Source organism: Nilaparvata lugens, chromosome 7, assembly GCF_014356525.2.
Source record: "Nilaparvata lugens isolate BPH chromosome 7, ASM1435652v1, whole genome shotgun sequence".
Lineage (NCBI taxonomy): Eukaryota > Metazoa > Arthropoda > Insecta > Hemiptera > Delphacidae > Nilaparvata > Nilaparvata lugens.
In genome coordinates, this window is record NC_052510.1 from 15,318,929 (window position 1) to 15,341,334 (window position 22,406).

The 22,406-nt window shown below is 34.8% G+C and overlaps 1 protein-coding gene across 1 annotated transcript in view; it reads right to left on the reverse strand.

The window, feature by feature from the left end:
• The window catches only part of LOC111058456 (homeobox protein extradenticle), a 241,667-nt gene that overhangs the window by 44,149 nt on the left and 175,112 nt on the right, over window positions 1-22,406 (reverse strand). The window contains exon 3 of the mRNA XM_039432150.1: window positions 19,433-19,683. Coding sequence (XP_039288084.1) covers window positions 19,433-19,683 — 251 coding nt within the window. The remainder of the gene's footprint in view (window positions 1-19,432; window positions 19,684-22,406) is intronic.

Genomic DNA, 22,406 nt, shown 5'->3' on the forward strand with positions numbered 1-22,406 from the left:
AAAAAAACTTCCCAATATATAAGAAATTGAAAAATAAATAAAATTCAAACAGCCTATTTTGATAGTTTGAATCTTGGTTATGACAACTTTACTGTCAATTAATTTCAATATTACTAATTAATAATTTACAATAGTGACCATATTTTTATACTATTAATATTTCGAATAATTGTTTGAATTTTTATAGCTCGCGCTTTGCGCCTGGTGCAATATCTCATGGATAGATGGATGAATAGAATTTTTATTACTTTTTTGAAATAATGTGAAAAATTAAATATAATTGCATATTTCACAGTTTTGTCTCAAAATATATCAAAAAAATTTATTGAAATTTAAATTACGGTAACTAATATAAAAAATAGCTAATAAAAGTCTAAATTCATCGACAAAAAAAATGTCATTGACCGAGATTCAAACCTAGATCATGTTTGTTATTCACTGAGCTTTGAGGTTTGATGTATTACGCCTTTACGCTCTCGGCCATTCCGTATTGTTGAACGAGGGTACCTGACTGAAACACTTAGCCGGTTTGCCGGCATTTCCACAACAAAATATTGCTCTGAAAATAGTTAAATCATAGAGAAAACATTCGAAGATTCAATCTTGAGTGGGCCTAATGTTTTCTCTATATGGTTTAATATTGAATGAAAATTATCTAAAAGTTTTAATAATGAATTACAGAAAAATTACTAGGAATTTTTCAGTCAAGGCTGAGTTTTACCAGTAGGCTTACCTTAAACTTCAGATCTCTGCTGTATTTTCTTATTACCATATTATTGTTCTATTATTGTTCATACTATTGTTGATTGTATTGCATTAAGAAGTGGAATTCGACAATAAAAAAGAAACAATTATTACTCTACCCCACTTTTAAATATTGATACAATTATTGTACTTTGATTTCAAATTCGATTCTTCACTTTTAAATACTTGCGATACGTACCTTTCTGACAATGGACAATGCAACCAACATTAAGTATATTGTTGAGGCTATGGAGATACCATCGTATTCTATTGTTTGATATCAAAAACACAATAACAAATATTAAATTATGAAACAGTAATTTATAAAATATATTATAGACATAATACCGCGATTCACGATACATAATTATATAGATTATTACAGTCGTTATGAGATTATCTCTCTATGATTTTTGTGAGATCGGACACGATCAGCTGTTATTCAAGGTCATTTTACAGCCCTAGGGCCTTAAAGTTTTACCGGCCTGGTCGGAAAACAATCACTTTCGGCCTCCATATGACGCACGTAAACCAGCTTATTACATCCAAGTGTGGCGAAAAATCATTAACAGCATCAGTAGTGGATTTTCCTGGCTGAAATCCAAATTGGCATGGTGAAACGATTCTATTTGATTTCAGGTGCCTGGATATTGTTATTTCTGCTAATTTTTCAAATAAATTGGAGAAGCAGCTTGTTATTTGTATGGTTGAACTAATTTGATTTATGATGTAATTTAAAATTTGTAACAAAATAATTAATATGGATTGTATTCAACAAGAATTACAGGTCCTAACTCTCTAGGAGTTGGATACAGAAATTAATAAAAGATAATGCTGTTATATTATAATTGATAAATAAGATGTACTGATCAAATAAATGAGGGGTTAAATATCGCTTGGCTAACGAGAGGTTAAATTTGGATCTTACTCTTTATCTCATGAGAAAGGTTTTAATTGTAAAATAATTAAATGTAGAATGAATAATATAATATTTATTGATAATTTTAAAAGATAAAAATAATATAATTAATTTGGCACTCACTCTACCAAAATGGGAGACCCTCTCAGTAGGGAGAAGTCGGGCTGGTTGATCTGCCGTAGATGTTTCCAGGTCCCGTCCTTACCATCGACTGCTAGAGCCTCTCATTTTTTCCATAATTTTACTTGTCATGAATTTTCACCGTCGTCAACAATTTATCTATTCATTGTGAAAATTCATGGCAAATGATAAAAATTATGTAGTTCTATTACAGACGGAAGTTACAAACATCTCCTGTTGATCCCTTTTTATGAATAGGAATCACCATTCCAAGTTTCAGTTGATGAGGGAAGGTACCTGAGCTGAATTATATGCTTATCAAACTTACTATTGGAGCAATGATTGGGTTAAAGCATTCCTTCATTATTCTACTTGGTATATCATCCAATCCGCTTGTCATTTTGCTCTTCAATTGTTGCACGACATCAAGTACCTCGAGTTGCGTTAATACAGGGAATCGTTCCAATACATTTCCGACATGGCACACGTTTCCTAGCTGCTCTTTAAAAGAAGAAGTTGTGTTAAATTGGGTATCGGCAGCATTTATGAAGTACTCATTACATCTTTCGGTTATATCATGAATAGAGTTCATCTTATTCCATTTACTGCTGTTGGGTACGACTTCTTCACAGTATTGACCTCCGTTTCCATTTTAATTATTTTCCATACTGATTTGGCTTTATTCTTGGACGAGGCTAGTATCGATTCAGCATGAGCTTGTTTCGAATCATTTATCATGTGACGGATCAGCTGAGACAGGTGATCGATTCTATCTTTGAGTGCTGCATTGTTTGGAGATATTTTAGCGAAGAGTAGGAGTCTCTTTTCTCATCACAAGCATGTTTCAGTAGAGGAGAAGCCCACTCAATTTTCTTTTTGCTTGTCCTCTTTTTCTTATGAACGATTGGGAACAATTCATTGAAGGCTTCGCAGTACATATCCAAAAACTTATCAAACTTCCCATCTTGTGAGTTCTCAACATCGATTGCTATTGACCATAGCATTGTTTTGCATAGTCTGAGAATATTCTTGTAGCGAATAGCCTATCACCATTATCATTTTCACCAGCCACAGTATATTTGATGATCTGAGCATAATGATCGGAAAGTCCCAGCTCAATTACCTCCACATCCTCAGTCCATATGTCATGTGAAACAAAACAAATGTCAATCAATGTCGATGACGTCCCAGTAACCCTTGTGCAATCCCTGACAATGCCTCTCAAACCGTAAGTCTCAAATAATGATTCTAGTGTCTTACTTCTTGTTGATTGCTTCATGAAGTCTACATTTAGGTCTCCCAGCACCATGTATTTATCGAATTTATTGGCTAGCATTGACAAAAAAGTGTATGACAATAAAATTCACATCTTAAAGTGCTTACAGATATACGCGCCGCGAACATGAGCAATTCACTTTTAATCAGCTGATGCCAAGCTTTTTATATCTGTATTTTACCGTTTCTGTAAAAATACAGATATAATCAGCTGATTAAAAGTGAATTGCTCATGTTCGCGGCGCGTGTATCTGTACGCACCTCTACATTCTAATCTTCCATAGGACATTATTTACCTTTGGTCTTGTGAGGAATTCTTTCTGTTTTCATAATATTGTAAAAATATATACCATCGTTTCTTATCTCTTTAAAATAGAAATAAAGTATCTTTTTGATATTATTTTGAGACTAGCAGTGCACCCGTTCTTGTTCGGGAGGACTAGAAAGAACTTCATTACATCAGGAAAAACTACATGACACATATTTTAATAGGATATTAAAAGATAAGTAAGGGAGACTTTGCTTTTTAAATGTTAAGGTTACTTATAAAAAGTTGAATAATAATATCATTGATAATTCTTTATTGCAAAAGAATATTGCATAGCAATCTTGGTAAACATTCATACAAATTTGGAACGATTTTATTCATACAATATATAATGTCGGCAAGTTTAGGTATTCTAAATCCTATACTATCAAACGAGCAATTTCTGTTTTGATGTTTAAATTTTTAGATGTTTTTATGTTTGTATTTCACCGGATCTCGAAAACGGCTCTAACGATTCTCACGAAATTCAGAACATAGTAGGTTTATAATATGAAAATTCGATTACCCTAGTAATTTAAGCCGGTTAAATTTTAATCCTGATTAATTCCAGTAGAACCAATCAGATAAGCTATCTTTTTGAGATGGTCTTCTGTGATTTGGTTCACGTGAAATGAATCAGGATTAAAATTTAACATGCTTTTGTGAGAGAAATTTTTGCATTCCTCTGCGAATTAATCTCAATCCACTGTGATTAGATAGAACCTTTCAGTATGAACTATGAATATTTAGTATAATTTCTTCTTTCGTAATAATTTTTTTTCATTTGTAGGTACTCTAGAGCGGAGCTCGGTGCCCCGATATTTATCATGAATTGGAATAGGTTGTCACTGATGTTGTGTTGTTGGTAGTATTTACTTTTTAACATTACAGGAGTAAATAACACAAGTCGAACAAAATGTATCTTTAAATGGTTTGGTTCTTGGAATAAAGATATCATCAGAACAAGTACATTTTGTAAATTCTATCTATTAATACCAAATATCGGGGCACCGAGCTTTGCTCGTTATTTATTCATTAATAAACAGATTTATTTCATTGATAATCATTTCTTTAAAATGATTGGGGAAGTACTAACAGGCACAGCCCAAAACTGTTACTTACCCGAATTTTGATTTATTCACTACGAAAAATATATTTCGTCTGTGATTTATTCACAGACGAAATCATTATCTGTTTTTCCAAGGATGAATTATCCTTTTCATGTCCTTCAGGGAGTTTTCTCAGGGATGAGACCTAGTGCAATCGAATTTTGATATCATAAACCTACTATATTCCGAATTTCGTGAAAATCGTTAGAGCCGTTTCCGAGATCTGTTGAACATAAATAACCATATAACGAGATAGCCAGATAAAAAATAGAAAAATATAAACAGATATACAGAAATTGCTCGCTTAATATAATAGGATAACAACTTATAGTCCAGTCAAATGATCGTTTTTCAGGAAACAGCCCCGAAAGAATTTTTTTCGATGGTTCTATCTGTATTTTGGGGCGCTAAATTCTAATCTGAAATTTTCTGACACGCCAGAGAGCGACTTCTTCACCACAAAATTTTGGACTTTTTTTAAGTTTTCCATTAAATCTCGAGAACCTTGAATTTATCGAGAAAAAGCATTCTCTTATAATATTAAAGATAATAAAATTTCCAATGAATTGACTGGTCGCGCAGGACTACTCTTTGGATTTTTTATCTGAAGTGTTCCACAAGATACACAACTTTGAATGTGCGAGAAATTTGTGATATTTCCCCCATTTTCACAGTCTCGCATATGCAACGTTGCGTATCTTGTGGAACACTTCAGATAAAAAATCCAAAAAGTAGTCGAGGTTGTGATGAATATTCTCCTCTTTTCACTCCCATGAATTATACTTCTGTTTTCAATACCGTTAAAAAGTTACAGCTAATTGAATGATGATCTTTATTTTCTCATTTTTCTTGCGATTTTACTGTTATTAAAGAGTCTCTAAAATGAGTACAATACATTATAGAAACTTGCAATTGGTCTTAAATTAGAGAAAATTCCATGCTCTATAAGCTGAGTTGCCCTAAATTGATCTTGCATTACTGTTTAAATCAAAAACTGTCGAGACTGTGAAAATGAGAAAAATATCGCATATTTCTTGCAACAGCAAGGAAACTCAAACACAGGACCATTAAAAATTAAAATGAAGCAAAGGAGATCAGAATAATAGTTAATGATGAAGTTATAATTTTATTTTTGTCAAAGATTTACCTTCAAACTCATAGGCTTAAAATTACTAAAATTCCTGCATACAAAACATTATCAATTGTGCTTATGCTTCATATTGAATTACACTTAGCAAAATATAACATTGTAAAGGTGGGAAAAATCAACTACATTAGGATATCTCTATTTAATACCTTGATTTATCATTAAGATTTAAAGACATTATAAGCAATAACATTTTTTAATTTCAAAAATTATATGAATTGTCTTGTATTGTACTGTACAGAGTAATTCACTTGAAGTGTTACATTAGGTAACTTAAAGGCGTTTGTTTTACTTTTTACAAAAGTACAAATTCCTTCCTTTTCTGTGACATTGTACATACTATTTGAATTTTAAAAATATTTTCCATTTTCCAGAATGTCGGGAAAAATTTCTTTTAAAAGGCAATATCCAAATTCATGTTTTTGGATTTCACGTGAAATTTTGAGACATTTTTGATCTTTTGATTTTTTTATAAAGTTTACCGTTTTGGATGTACATTAATAATAAGCCACAAAGAATAATAGCAGTAAAAATTTCTAAAAGTTTTTCTCCAATCCAAAACCATACATTCTATACAAAGACTCTACACAAAGTGTCCGGCTACTCTCTGAGAATATACTTTTGAGGGCTAATGTTTTCTTAAAAATGTATAGGGAATTTCTCACAAACACTTGCTGGAAATTTTCAATCACCGTGAGAAACATGACAAGACAATTCATTAGATTTCAATTTCACATCTGCGATTTGATTTATCAATACTGGTTAGTACAGCAAAAAATCAAGTAAAATCCCTTAAAGCACAGAGAAATCATTTTCAGAATATTTTACTCATCAACTGATTATCCCTGCGGTTGAGAATTTATACCTAAATCCTTTGACAGTTTTCTCTAGAATCTAGTTCTCTGGGTTTATTCCAAGTCAATCTTCCATGAGACCTAATGAAAATCAAAACACCCAAGGTTCAACAACATGAAATTCATAGTGATAGATCTGCTTTGTAAGAAAGCAGCTCGGAATTTTATGTAGAGATTCTCCAAATGAGTCATATTCTTGATGAGCGAATAAGCAACTACATGATTGTATTCTCGGAAAGCTGAAATACACTAGTTTATGAATGGGAGCTTTAAAGAATCTCAATGATCAAGACTGAATATTAATTGCATGGACTTGGCTAGACTTCATCTTCAATATTTGATTGATATTCATACATTTTTCTGGTAAAGCGTTGTCTTCTCAAGATGTATGAATTTGTTTTGTAATAAAGTGATGACTGAAATAATGATAAGTTCATGAGCAGTACAGAAATTTATGACTATTATTTGTTATTATAATTTTCACCATTCATATTGTGCTAGAATAATAACAGAAATGAACATTATAGATTACAACTATATAATTCATTGAGTTCGAAAATTTCAAAGAGTCCAAAGCTTTGTGACAGGAAGAATAATATAGTAATTTAGTTCTTTTTTCTAAAGAGCCTGTTTAATATTTGTGAGAATAAAAGTTGCAAATTATGAACATTGTCTCTTATTGATTGATTTCCTATACATTTGAGTGCTTCAAATAATTTCATGTCTCACACAATACATACCATTATTATTTTTTTACGTAGCATTGTAAAACAAGATGAGAGGGGTCCATCATTTCCATCAGTTTTGATCCAACTAGATCATCAAATTATTAGATTTTATTAGTGTTGATGTGAAGATTGAGAATTTGTCTGCTAATAAGTCGTGATAATTGTAGATAGGAATGATCACTACTGATCAGAAGTGATCATTCCTTTTACAATATGTAGCGTATCATTTGAGCCAATTAAAATGATACAGAAGGGAAAAAACTATTCTTTTGGCCACTGAAAGTAATATTTGGGTATTTCGTATCAAATCATGTGATAACATGTGATAACATGATTTGATACGAAATACCCAAATATTACTTTCAGTGGCCAAAAGAATAGTTTTTTCCCTTCTGTATCATTTTAATTGGCTCAAATGATACGCTACATATTGTAGAAAGGAATGATCACTTCTGTACCACAAGATTTGATACAAAACTTTCAAACTCAAGTAACTTATGATGTGGAAGGGTACAAAATTATGTTTTCTCAGATCAGGTGGAAAACGTATTTCTGTAATCAATGAACCGTTTTAATCACGGTTTTAAATGATATTTTCATCATTTTCCACTGTAGGTAATGAAAAATAAAACTTCACACCTCAAAAACACGAAATAAAAGTGGTACAAAAATATTTTTCAATTGGAAAGGAGAGAAGAGGTTCCATTTTCGCTATAAACAATGATAAATACCCAAATATTACTTTCAGTGGCCAAAAAAATAGTTTTTTCCCTTCTGTATCATTTTAATTGGTTCAAATGATACGTTACATGTTGTAGAAAAAAATGATCACTTCTGTATCACAAGATTTGATACAAAACTTTCAAACTCAAGTAACTTATGATGTAGAAGGGTACAAAATTATGTTTTCTCAGATCAGGTGAAAATAGTTATTTGTGCAACTAGTGCGCAAAGTGACAGTTTGCTGCATCGAAAGAAACGTTTACGCCCGAGCCGTAGGCGAGGGCGGAATGGTTTCTTGAGTGCAGCAAACGAACTTTGCGCACGTATTTCACATTAAATTTTTCCTACAGTTACCATTGAATATGAAAAGTGGGTAATTATGTGTAAAATTGCCTGAATAATGTAGTAGTGTTTGAATGGCGGGGGGCAGCTGTGTGGTGTGTGCTGTGGTGGCACTGTGCTGTCGTTGTCCTTGGTTATAATATATAATAGTAATAATTAGCGCGTTGTGCTTCGTTGCACCTCTGTTCACTATAGCAGCCACAGCACTCACTGTTACCAACTCTTCAATTTGGATTTGTGCACGGTGATCCATGTTTACGAGCGCTGTACAGAGGAAGGAATTAGAGGTGGGAGAGAGGAAGAGAGGAAGAAGGAGGAGGAATCACTGTAATTTGCTACACTCTATGAAACTGCTATTACCGTATTATATAGGTGTTCACGTTAAAACCTATAATTTGGAAGAGGCTCACTCGCTCGCTCCTCCGCCTGTGTATATACCTGCTGGCACACACTGTTTGTTCTTCTTTCTTCTAATTTTCTTATTCTTTACTACATCTTCTTCGTCTATCTCATCTCCTTTTTCTCATTCATCGTCATATTCGTATTCTTCTTAATATCTTATTATTATTTATCATAACATCTCATTATTTTTCATTTTTATGTTTGTTTCATACTTTTATTCCAATTCTACTTTTTTACATTACTTACTTCCTTTCTATGATTTTTCTTCCTTCTCTATTCTTCCTTTTCATATGATCATAGCTTATCCACCTATCCTTTTGCTTTACCCTAATTTCAATATTTTTGTCTGCTCAAACATCTTTCACACATTCTTTTTCTTCTTCAACACTTCTTCATCAATTTTTTTCACATTCCTACCTGCAGCATCTTCCTTAAGTTCTTCAAACATCTTTCTTACATTCTTCAACACTTCATGAATTTTCTTTATCTCCTTCTCACATTCTGTATTTCTTTCACTAACCATTTTTCTTCTTCACAGCTTTCTTCTTCATCTTTTTCTCCTCTCCTCACTCAACTCCGTGTTTTTCTCAACCTTTCAATTTTCCTCAATCTTCTTCTTCCCGTTCTTTATCATCATCATCATCATCATCATCATCATCATCATCATCATCATCATCATCTTTTTTCCTTCTTCTGCTTATCCTCATTCTCCTTCTTTGCTTTGCTTTCTTCTTCTTCTTTTATTTCTCTCCTATTATTATCCTCCTTCCTCTCATTCTTCACTTGTACCTCCTACTTTCCCTAGCTCTTCTTTTTCTTCATCTTCTCCTTTCACTTGTAGTCTTTTCTTAGCCTTCTCAATTCCTTTTTTTTCAAACTCCTCCACTATCTTCTCCCTTGATATCTTGTTCCTTGATCTTCCTATCCCTAACCTTTCCATCTTCCTTTTGTTTTGCAGCCAGTACACTACTATTACTTAGCTCACCATTACATTGCAGCAGGCAGCCGCCTAACTTCAATTGAAGCACGTCCTCCCCCCTCCCATCACAATCACAGAGCAGAGATTTCCATGATGCGCCTCCACCTCTTTACTTCAATTAAACTGCAATTTAGATGCTCTTATCTCCAGCACAGCGTGTAGTTTTTATGCTGCCGCTTGGCTAGTCTCGCTTCACTCAGTTAGGCCGCCACAGCCAGAGCACAATTACTGTGTTCAACTCGCTTTAAAAGGCCTTCTAATAGATCTTCTATTCCAATTTCACACAGAACACTACTGGTTATATGCGAATCAAGAATGAATATGGATATAGAGAGGAAAAATGAAGTTAATAGACATGATCGAGTAGGTAAATCATTAAAAGGAAAATGAACGAATTTCAAACTTTCAAATCTGTAATGTGATTTTAAATCAAAGATAGAATGGTTAGTATACCAGAAAAGGGCGGAAAGATGTCTCAATAATAACCCTGACTATAGTGAATTTTGTGACAATTTGCACCCCTAGACAGGTATTATTCAAATATGATGAAACAATCTGGTTCAAGCAATGTAGATAACTGTAGGCCTACAGAAAAACGAGATATTGTACTCTCTTTGGATAAATCAAACAATACCAAGTTAAAGGCCCGGTTGCACAAAAGCGAGTTAAATTTAACCGTGATTAATTAATTCCACGAGAACCAATGAGAGAAGCCGTCTTTTCAAAAAACGCCTTCTCTGATTCGTGGAATTAATCACGGTTAAAACTTAACCGGCTTTTGCGCAATCGGCACATAAATATTCTATCATAGAAATAAGAGAGTGAATGAATAAATTATAATAAAATTTCAATATAAAATCATGAAAATATTAACTGTAATAAGTGAAATAGAAAAAATAATGTTTGAAAGACAATGAACAGGAGACGTATTCAACGAAACTTAACTAAACGCCCCACTACAAATCAACAAGCATTCCTATTGGTGAATGCCAATGTCAATCAAAACACCTTGTAACAACTTAGACCAATAAGCAGCCATTTCATTGTATTACGCTTCGACTAATCACAAGCAATCCGCCATTTCGTGAAAGTAACGCCATTTATAAATCGGTTATTTCAATTTTTCAAGACAGTATTTTTTTGTCAAGAACAAGTTACCAAATATCAATTTGGTAATCAATTGATACATTTTTTATGAAGTCTTATCATCTCAATCATCAATCAATGCGATGGAAATCGAATTCACATTCAAGTTGAGATAGTTATAAATCAAACAGCAATTAACTAATATAATTATTGTCTTATACACGCCTTGATGAATGAGCTCTGTAAAATTCATTAATGAAGAAGCAACAACCAATCAAATTAATATTATCACTTTTTCAATTTTCTTAATAAATTATTTTCTTTGATATACGATCTGCATGGCAATCGTAACGTCGAATTATCAACCGATTTTTCAATTACTTTCAACAAAACAGAACCCAGATGGAAACACAAGCCATGCAGAAAATTGCCAACCACCTTTGATTAACAGATCGGCAAAAAGCTAACTCAAGCAGGCCTAATCAAGTTAAAAAACGTAGACGGCGATAAAATTAGCAAAATGATCAAGAACACTGGAGGAGACAAAATTCATAGATAAGCCCTGCCATTCCGAATTTGTCTCTCCATTTTTCCGTTCCAAGAAATCCACACGAAAACCCCGGATAATCAGTAATTCAGTTTCAGTAATGACGATCAATTTAATCTGTAGCCAATTAGAGAGTCTGTCTCTTTCCCACACCATCAGTTCTCTATAACCTTCTCTCTCCCACCAGATTCAGCTCCTTCCAACTTTCGCAAATCAAACGACCCCTGACAATTTTGCTCCAGGAATTTTATTCGATTAACGAAGAATGAAACGAGAGGGAAGTGGAGGTAGGGGTGTGATAGATACCGTAGAGGGATAAGACTAAGGACCTTCTCCTTTACAAGTGTTGAGGCAAAACGAAAAAGGAGATAACAGTGTCGAGAGCTGACGAAAAAGGAAAGAAACAAGAAAGCGACGTCGCGTTCTCACTCTTCATTATTTCCATCAATTGTGCCTCCCTCTTCGCTATTAAAGCCCTCCCATTATCGACCATCATTATCACTTTATTCAGATTAAAAGAAGAGGCGGGACAAAGAAAGCACTACTACTCCACCCCTCTCTTTCCAGATTCCCGAATGTCAAGTTAACAGTAAATCATTGCATCTTCTGTTTCTATTCAAAGAATCTGAATGTTGGAAGACAGAAAAATTTAGAAACACCCCAGAAATCTGATGTTTTGATATCCTATGAAGTTTTCTATTCTTAATTGCAACAAAGGTTTAGAATTTGTAAATGTTAGAATATCAGACTAGAAGTATTATCCTCCTATTCCTGTGAAGGTCCAAAGAAGCTCATTGTAAATATGAAAAGAATAATATGGTAAACAATATGGTCTGTCAACCTTCAATCATAAAGTCTCATTCAAAATCAATTTTCTTCCCAGTTGATTCCACGCGAATACAACAAAAGCTATATGGGATGAGAAAAGAGATTCAACTTGAAATAAGATACTTTCAATTTTGTAATCGAATCAAAAGAATCAAGATGAAAATTAATAGAAAACAAAACAAGCGCCAACAAAAACCGATCTCGAAAAGAGAACCAAACGTCTCCAGAAAAGTGGCAAACAACGAAATTTATCTAGACTGTAATCAGGCTATAAAACTTTTCAAATTTCAACTTTTTCTGTTGCTGCCGTTGATTATATTCTTCGTCTCCTCTCCTTCCCACTACTCCTTCTCGCCATTTCTTCTTCTTATTCTCCAACTTCTTCTTCTTCTGTTTTCCTTCTCAATTTCGCCCGACTCTTTTTCAGTCGGCTCGATTCCAATCACCCCTTCCCCCTTCGCTGTTACTGCTCGCCCTACTTACTCCCCCTTTGCAATTTGAAATAATGAAATTCATTTTCCTTGTTGGCCGGGAAATCTGGCAACAATGGCAGGCCGAATCGAACAAAAGACACTATCAAACAATGTGGCTGCCTCTTCAAACAACAACAAAAGTAACACAGCACAACAAAACCAACGAGAAAACAGTTGTGTTCTGAAAGCAGGCAGCAACTTTGAACCAACTTGAAAGTTGCCTGCCTGCCTGCTCCATAATAAACTTTAGGATTTTTCAAGTTGGGAACGGGTTGTGTGGAGGAATTGAATAAGCAACAAATGCACACTGCACAGCGGCATTCAGTGGCTAACTAACGAATGCTACAGAAATTGTGGTTATTTACGACTACTGTGTATAAAACTGAACCGAGTAATGATGTGGGGTGGTAAGCCTAAACTACAAATAACACTTCCAATTATAACTCCGACGTGTCGACGTCGGCTTTGAAAAATCGCCCGGTTTTGCTGTTGATTGTACTGACTTGCTCTACAAATAAAATCACATCGCTGATCCCGACAAATTCCCTATTAAATTCGACTAACTAATTCCCAATCAAAACTATATCCACAAACTAATTCTGAATCTAATCATTCGAATCAAAGTTTACTTGGCAAATATTTTATTCAAACAGCTATATTATAATAATATTACAATCTTTGAATAGTCATTCTAATACGATGTGATATGAACTTCATTATGGAAATTGAGCAAGTAAAAAATTCATGATTGGATTATCACTACACCGACACAACATGTACATCTTCTTGTAAAAACTATGCAGATCTCATATACAGTATACTTTCAAAAGAAGAATACCATCAAGAAGAAGTAGTTTTGAACCACATATTTTTCAAAGCAAATATCAAATTTGAAAGCATGAACAACTGTCTGATCGCAACGACATGAATTTCGTAATTATTGCTTCGTTTAGAATGATCTGAAAAATATGCACTGCCAAGTTGTTCAAAGTGACCTCGAGTTACAAGAGTAATTTGTATTATTTAGTATTAAAATATGAAATATAATCTAAGTATTATTTTATATTATTATGAGTGACAGTCTAAAAGTGATAACAATAGATGTGCGAAAAAAAAATATTTTTTGACTTTTATATCTTTCCTGGTAGGAATGAAAATTCCTTCCAAACGATGTCCATTACTTTTTCTTATAACAGTAGACTCAGTAAGCCTTACATAGTTCTATAACTTTATAGAACTATAGAACAGTTATAGTATTTTTCCAACCAATGCAAACATTAAAAGATGTGAAAAAATGTACAAAGAAGATTGAAGAGGAAGAAACACGCAACCAACATCTTCAAAACAAAAGATTCGAGAATCAAACACACACTAATTTAAGAAATAAAACGTTTGATGGTAGATTTGAAATGACCAGGAAACGTTGAGGTGAGGAGAACAGGAAGTAGCACCTCTCTCTCTCTTACTCTCTCTTTCACTCACACCAGCGCGGGATTTTATAGCGATCGTTACAATTTGTATTTGGTGGCCGTTTTAAACGAATTGATGTGATATAAATTCAAACTGTCAGTGGTCGAGCATCGACATGTGAAGCTGTTTCATTGATGGCTGGTTGACAGACAGGACACACTCAGATTCACCTCAGACTGTCAGCAGTGATGCAATGGGAGAGATTGATGGTTCATATATAGGGAATACTGACAGTGAATCGAACAAAAGACACTATCAAACAATGTGGCTGCCTCTTCAAACAACAACAAAAGTAACACAGCACAACAAAACCAACGAGAAAACAGTTGTGTTCTGAAAGCAGGCAGCAACTTTGAACCAACTTGAAAGTTGCCTGCCTGCCTGCTCCATAATAAACTTTAGGATTTTTCAAGTTGGGAACGGGTTGTGTGGAGGAATTGAATAAGCAACAAATGCACACTGCACAGCGGCATTCAGTGGCTAACTAACGAATGCTACAGAAATTGTGGTTATTTACGACTACTGTGTATAAAACTGAACCGAGTAATGATGTGGGGTGGTAAGCCTAAACTACAAATAACACTTCCAATTATAACTCCGACGTGTCGACGTCGGCTTTGAAAAATCGCCCGGTTTTGCTGTTGATTGTACTGACTTGCTCTACAAATAAAATCACATCGCTGATCCCGACATATATCCACAAACTAATTCCCAATCAAAACTATATCCACAAACTAATTCTGAATCTAATCATTAGAATCAAAGTTTACTTGGCAAATATTTTATTCAAACAGCTATATTATAATATTATTACAATCTTTGAATAGTCCTTCTAATACGATGTGAGATGTACTTCATTATGGAAATTGAGCAAGTATAAAATTCATGATTGGATTATCACTACACCGACACAACATCTTGTATAAAACTATGCAGATCTCATATACTTTCAAAAGAAGAATACCATCAAGAAGAAGTGGTTTTGAACCAGATATTTTTCAATGCAAATATCAAATTTGAAAGCATGAACAAATGTCTGATCGCAAAGACATGAATTTCGTAATTGCTTCGTTTAGAATGATCTGAAAAATATGCACTGCCAAGTTGTTCAAAGTGACCTCGAGTTACAAGAGTAATTTGTATTATTTAGTATTAAAATATTAAATATAATGTAAGTATTATTTTATATTATTATGAGTGACAGTCTAAAAGTGATAACAATAGATGTGCGAAAAATAAAGAATATTTGACTTTTATATCTTTCCCTGGTAGGAATGAAAATTCCTTCCAAACGATGTCCATTACTTTTTCTTATAACAGTAGACTCAGTAAGCCTTACATAGTTCTATAACTTTATAGAACTATAGAACAGTTATAGTATTTTTCCAACCAATGCAGACATTAAAAGATGTGAAAAAATGTACAAAGAAGATTGAAAACGAAGAAACACGCAACCAACATCTTCAAAACAAAAGATTCGAAAATCAAACACACACTAATTTAAGAAATAAAACGTTCGATGGTAGATTTGAAATGACCAGGAAACGTTGAGTAGAGGAGAACAGGAAGTAGCAACTCTCTCTCTCTCTCTCTCTCTCTTACTCTCTTTCACTCACACCAGCGCGGGATTTTATAGCGATCGTTACAATTTGTATTTGGTGGCCGTTTTTAAACGAATTGATGTGATATAAATTCAAACTGTCAGTGGTCGAGCATCGACATGTGAAGCTGTTTCATTTGATGGCTGGTTGACAGACAGGACAAACTCAGATTCACCGCATACTGTCAGCAGTGATGCAATGGGAGACATTGATGGTTCATATATAGGGAATACTGACAGTGAATCTCACTATAGAGTTGTTGTCTGTATCAAGGTGACAACTTATGGCTTTTTTCTTCTCCTTCTTGTTCTTGTTCATCTTAACAACTATATTACAAAAACAAGACAATACTAAAAATCTGGTGTGGTACACTCACACAACTTTCCTTGCTCATATTTGAAACTATGATCAGACTTCTGTATATGTGTATATATAATTATTTATTGTTTTCAGAGTCCTTTTACTTTGTTTAAATTGTGTGAAACTCGATGATTTTTTTAGTCGTAATTTTTTTAAAGTCGTCAAAACAGCTGTTCTACAGATGAATTATCTTGACTATGACTGTGTACTTTTTATAAACTGCTCTACCTACCTACCTACCTCATGCACGAGATGGAGGTACAAAGTCCATTTCTCAAGGATAGTTTTGAACCACATATTTTTCAAAGCAAATATCAAATTTGAAAGCATGAACAACTGTCTGATCGCAACGACATGAATTTCGTAATTATTGCTTCGTTTAGAATGATCTGAAAAATATGCACTGCCAAGTTGTTCAAAGTGACCTCGAGTTACAAGAGTAATTTGTATTATTTAGTATTAAAATATGAAATATAATCTAAGTATTATTTTATATTATTATGAGTGACAGTCTAAAAGTGATAACAATAGATGTGCGAAAAAAAAATATTTTTTGACTTTTATATCTTTTCCTGGTAGGAATGAAAATTCCTTCCAAACGATGTCCATTACTTTTCTTATAACAGTAGACTCAGTAAGCCTTACATAGTTCTATAACTTTATAGAACTATAGAACAGTTATAGTATTTTTCCAACCAATGCAAACATTAAAAGATGTGAAAAAATGTACAAAGAAGATTGAAGAGGAAGAAACACGCAACCAACATCTTCAAAACAAAAGATTCGAGAATCAAACACACACTAATTTAAGAAATAAAACGTTTGATGGTAGATTTGAAATGACCAGGAAACGTTGAATAGAGGAGAACAGGAAGTAGCACCTCTCTCTCTCTTACTCTCTCTTTCACTCACACCAGCGCGGGATTTTATAGCGATCGTTACAATTTGTATTTGGTGGCCGTTTTTAAACGAATTGATGTGATATAAATTCAAACTGTCAGTGGTCGAGCATCGACATGTGAAGCTGTTTCATTTGATGGCTGGTTGACAGACAGGACACACTCAGATTCACCTCAGACTGTCAGCAGTGATGCAATGGGAGAGATTGATGGTTCATATATAGGGAATACTGACAGTGAATCTCACTATAGAGCTGTTGTCTGTATCAAGGTGACAACTTATGGCTTTTTTCTTCTCCTTCTTGTTCTTGTTCATCTTAACAACTATACTACAAAAACAAGACAATACTAAAAAAAGGTTTTCTTCTGTTGAACTCACTGATTGAAAATATTGGACATACTTTACAGAGCACTATATATCAGAGATATCAAGTCATGATTGTTTTATTGGATGATACTCGTGATGTATATTGTTACGTATGTTAAGAATATTAAGATAATAGCAGATTACTGATAGTAATGATCAAGTTGTAGTTGTATTATCAAGATTTCAGGTACAATTATTGAAGACTTCAATATTAGAGCGAAAAGGAGTGATGAGCAAAACAGGAAAATCTGAATGGGCGATGAAAATAAGGAAACCGGATAAATAAAACAAGATGGATGTTGGAAGAACGAGAATAACTAGGATATGTATTAAATTAAATAAGAAAGTTAAAAACAAAATTCGAAATTGATGATTTATTGGTGTAAAGGTTCAAAATTGAGAATGAAAATAATTTGCAAAGGAGAAAATCAGAGTACTGGAAGATAAATGAAAGAATTGAGATGTTCAATTATGAAAGGATAGAACAATAATCAAATCACAGAAGTCAAGATTCAATGTACAGGGGAACGAAGGCTTAGGAGAGAAAATGACAAAAATTATGATTGCAATTCAACAGAAGAAAGAGGTGGAGTGACAGGATTGGAATGAAGATGGGAGAGGAGGCGGAGAGAAAGAAAAAGGAGAAGGACAATGAACAGAAGATGTTGAAGAAGAAGAAGAAGAAGAAGAAGAAGAAGAAGAAGAATGATGATGAGGACGAGTGAGTGGAAGGAGAGTAATGAGAAGGCATTCCCAATTTTACGAGCGTTGATTTCTAGTTTGGAGCGCACAGCACAGCACACGATCGCAGATGAAAACATTATTCGGCAGCAGCTTCAGACGCACTTCAAAAGCGAGGCGTTAAAAACGATGCGGATGAGAGCAAATAAAAATAAGAGAGACAGAGATAGCAGAAAGAGTAATAAAACAGGAGTAGAGCAGCGAAAACCGCTGATAAATTATCGCCCACCGGTTCGCCACTGCATCGGACGGACACTCAAGTAGCCTACAACCGCCAAAATATGGAAATTGCATTCTAGAGTTATTGGAAGTAATTAAGAATTTTCAAACCTAACGATAAATATTTGAAAGAAAGGTTATGATACTGACAGCGACACAACTGATGAATCAAATTCGATTCAATTGATTTCAAAATTACAACTGAACTTATCAAAACATATTTGAGTAGAAACCAATGGCTGATAACAAAAATTAGTGTAAATTGACAAATTTGGTATATTTTGGTAAATTTTTCAAACGAAAATAATTTTATTTCTATGGTAGGATGTGGAATAACATACTGGTATTGTGACCAATCCTTATGAACATACTATAGAAAAGGATTTTCATTTGTTAGTAAGGCAAAGAGTTTGAACAATAAATAAACATTAATTTCTGGTTGGTAAACTCTAAACATTGGTGAAGCGTGTGGTGTTTTATGGATCGGAAACATGGGTGCTTACTGCTGGAGATATGCAAAGACTGAGAGTTTTTGAAAGAAAGGTGATGAGAAGAATCTTGGGCCCTGTTTTTGAGAATGGTCTCTGGAGAGGAAGAAGAAATTTTGAAATAGAGAAATTATTAAACAATGAAGACATTGTGCGGTCGATAAAAGCTGGCAGAATAAGATGGATGGGGCATATGTTGAGAACGGGAGATGGAAGAGTGGTGAAATGTATATGGAAGGAGAAAATATATAACAGAAGAAGAAAAGGTCGATCAGGAAATAGATGGACGGATGATGTGGAACGCGATCTAGGGACGCTTGGAGTTCGTAACTGGAGGAGGCAGGCCGAGGATCGAGACAGATGGAGAGGATATGTGAGGGAGGCCAAGGGTTGTAAAGACCTGATGTAGAGCTGAGGAGTAAGTGAGTAAACTCTAAACTGGTGGACTTGTTGGAAGGTGGATCACTACCCTACCTTTAGACTTTAGACCGTGGACCGTAAACTAGTTGTTAATAGTCTAAGGCCCGGTTGCACAGAAACCGGTTAAATTTTAATCGTGGTTAATTTCGATTTTTGTGGTAAAAACGATTAAAACTTAACAACTCATTGGCTCTTGTGCAACCGGCACTAAATATATAATCCTGTAATCTAATTGTTTCTAACCTAGAATTAATATGAATTTCTCTTTGGTCGCGGGCACTCACCTGTTCATACTTTTCGAGTTCCTGGTGGTAGATTTGTCTGATTTGCGCCAACTTGGCTCGGTAGTCAGAGTGTTCGATGGCGTTGTCAGGTTGGCCAGGTCCCCCCGCCGCCGCCGCACTGGCAGTGGCCGCCGCCCCCGCACCGCCACCCTTCTCGGGCCCCGCCACCCCCTCAGCGATCAGCATGTTGTCCAGGCGCATCAGTTGCGGGTCGGGCGGCTCTTCCTCCTGTGTGTTGCGTAGGCTCAACACTGCAACAAACACAAACAAACACTTGCGTTATTCAGATGATAATAAACATGAATTATTCAGAATTATCCATTTTTTATGAAATGGCACAGTTGAGAATATTTGGATTATTGGGTGAAAAGACTTGAAGATTTCAAAACTTTTCTTCTAAGATAAAGAGAAAGTAGTATAATATGCAGAGCTGGAATAAAGCCTATTTTGCTACATTTAAACCTATATTGAAATCTATAGCTTTCAATACAGCAATATAGAGCTTTTAATACAGAAATATTGAAAGCATTGATACTATTTAATAATCTCGAAGTTATTAAAGACTGATGTTTCTGTAAATTGATTTCTTTGCGTCAATCTTAAATATCTCAGATTACCATTAGTAAAAACAAACAGATTTCCTTCTTCTGTGGTATGAGTAACGAATTAAATTTCCACGGTTTCATTGAGGCTCAATAGAGCCTGAAACAAACATTGATATCCTCTTTTCCCATAGAATCTACAGTTTTAGGCACAGACATGAGCTGAGTCCGTCTTGTGTGTGTGTGTGTGTGTGTGTGTGTGTGTGTGTGGGGAGGGGGGTTGTCTATCCTGTGTTGAGAGCTCAGCGTTTCAAGACTATCAAGACTGGGTGGATACCCAGCTGCCTAGTATTCGGCCCTAGTAAGACTGATATCCTCACTGAGGAAAACTGTCTTCAATGTACTCATGGTATACGCCATATCTGGAGTACAGGTAGTCTGCATCATTGGTGAACTAGTATGGAGAAGAAGTCTAGACTAATAGACAATGCCAAGATAAGATTAGTCTCTGGATCTGGTCTAGATTAGTCTAGTGCGTCGTGCACTAGACTAGTCTAGATTAATGTCCGAGACATATTAATCTAGATTAATCACGAGACAATCTAGATTAGTCTCCAGAGATTTCAATGCAAGCACAAGTTTAGATTGCTCCACGAAAACAAAAACCCTGAAAAATACATTCATTCAATACAAAAAGAAATAACCAAGTGAAATAAATCGAGTTGTTCAAGTATTCTGTCGGTAGATGATTTATTCAGACGCAAGGAAGCTTCATATTACTAGATTTCTGTGTTTCATTTTATCATTGTTTTGCATTCTTTACATCTTACACCTAGTTGAGGTTCCTCACACAGATTTCTCATCAACTCCTATTAAACAAATACATACTCTAATTCTTTGCTAGTCTTGATTGTAATTGCAACCGAGAATTCCAATACCCTCATCGAGTCACCATCTTGCAGGTCTAGCCTAAACTTCCAAACCCTCCCCAAACCTTACCACCCCAAGCTCCTCATCAACCTCAAAAACCAGTCAACAGCGTAAAACGACATGGTCCTAACACTCAGGGCAGTTATTGTAAGCGACAAATAGTTATTGTAATAATAGTGAGCAACCAGCAGCAAGCAAGCAACAAGTGTCAGACGGGCTGCATAAGCGACGCACGACCGTTTGCTGCTCGTGAACCGGGAGGTTTACGAGCGTGTTACGACCGGCAATCGACTGAAACTTTGACGTCCGACGAGTCGTCGTCTTTACGACCGACTTCTCTCCTCTCACTCTCTCTCTTTCTCTCTCACTCTTCTCTCGTCATTGCACATCCAACCTTAACCTCAACTACCCTTTTACAGGCCATCGCCACGCTTTCAACTTTCATTCTACTGCCGCCTCTTTCCTGCTCTTCTAGCAACTTCTCCCAACCTCGCAAAACTGCAATCAGGACTTCAGAATTGAGCAATGAAAGTGGATTTATTATAAGTGGTTGTTGCTTATTAAATTTGAAATCTAAAAACGGATGTAATATAAGTATGAAGGAGATGATGCTATAAATCAAGGTAATACATAAGTATTATGGATAATAATTAGTTTGTTGAATATTAAAAGTGCGTATTCATCAGCAAGAGTGAATGTGACTTGTGTGACTTGTCTATATTGACGGTCTATTAATTTTAATAAATATTGATTGTGTATTATTGTAAAGTTTTTGTGAAGTAATAATAATATTGTAGTACAAATCAGAAATTTGGATAGTTGTTATATGAAGAAACCGTCATTAGTTCTTGGTTCCAACGTACAAACCAGCATCTTTTACATATAACAGAAACATAGAGCGTTACAAAAAATCGTTCTATTTATCCATTAACCCAAGTTCAGATATTCAATTTTGGAATACCCTTATCTAGTAGAGCCCTGAAATGATTGAATTGATTTTAAAAATAGACAGAAAACACTGCTTGAATCCGAGAATTTGAATCGACGTTACTATGGTTTATCGACGAGATAGTCGAAATTGAATTACCCAGGCTATTCTAGATTTTCTTTCCAACTGAGCACTAATTGGACTAGCCGAATTAATTTTACACAGGAGGGTGAATACCACTCTATATTTGATGTGGATTGGCAAGTCGCCTATCCAAGGATAAAGAGAAGGAAAATTATAGAAATAATATTCACTATATATTTGATTGAGCTTGACAAGCCAGATATAACCAGAAGTATAGACAGGTCAAAGAGAAGGACGAAAAAGGAGAAGACGTCTAAGTATAATTACAAGAAAATGGAACAAGACAAAGATCAACAGGATGGCAAGGGAGGAGGAAGGGAACGACATGTTTGCGTCTTTGGCCTGGTAGCAAGGTGCGAAACTAGTGGCCGACTCCTTGTTAGCCGGTGTGGCTTCACCGGAACACAGCAGCGCATAAATCTAGTGGCAG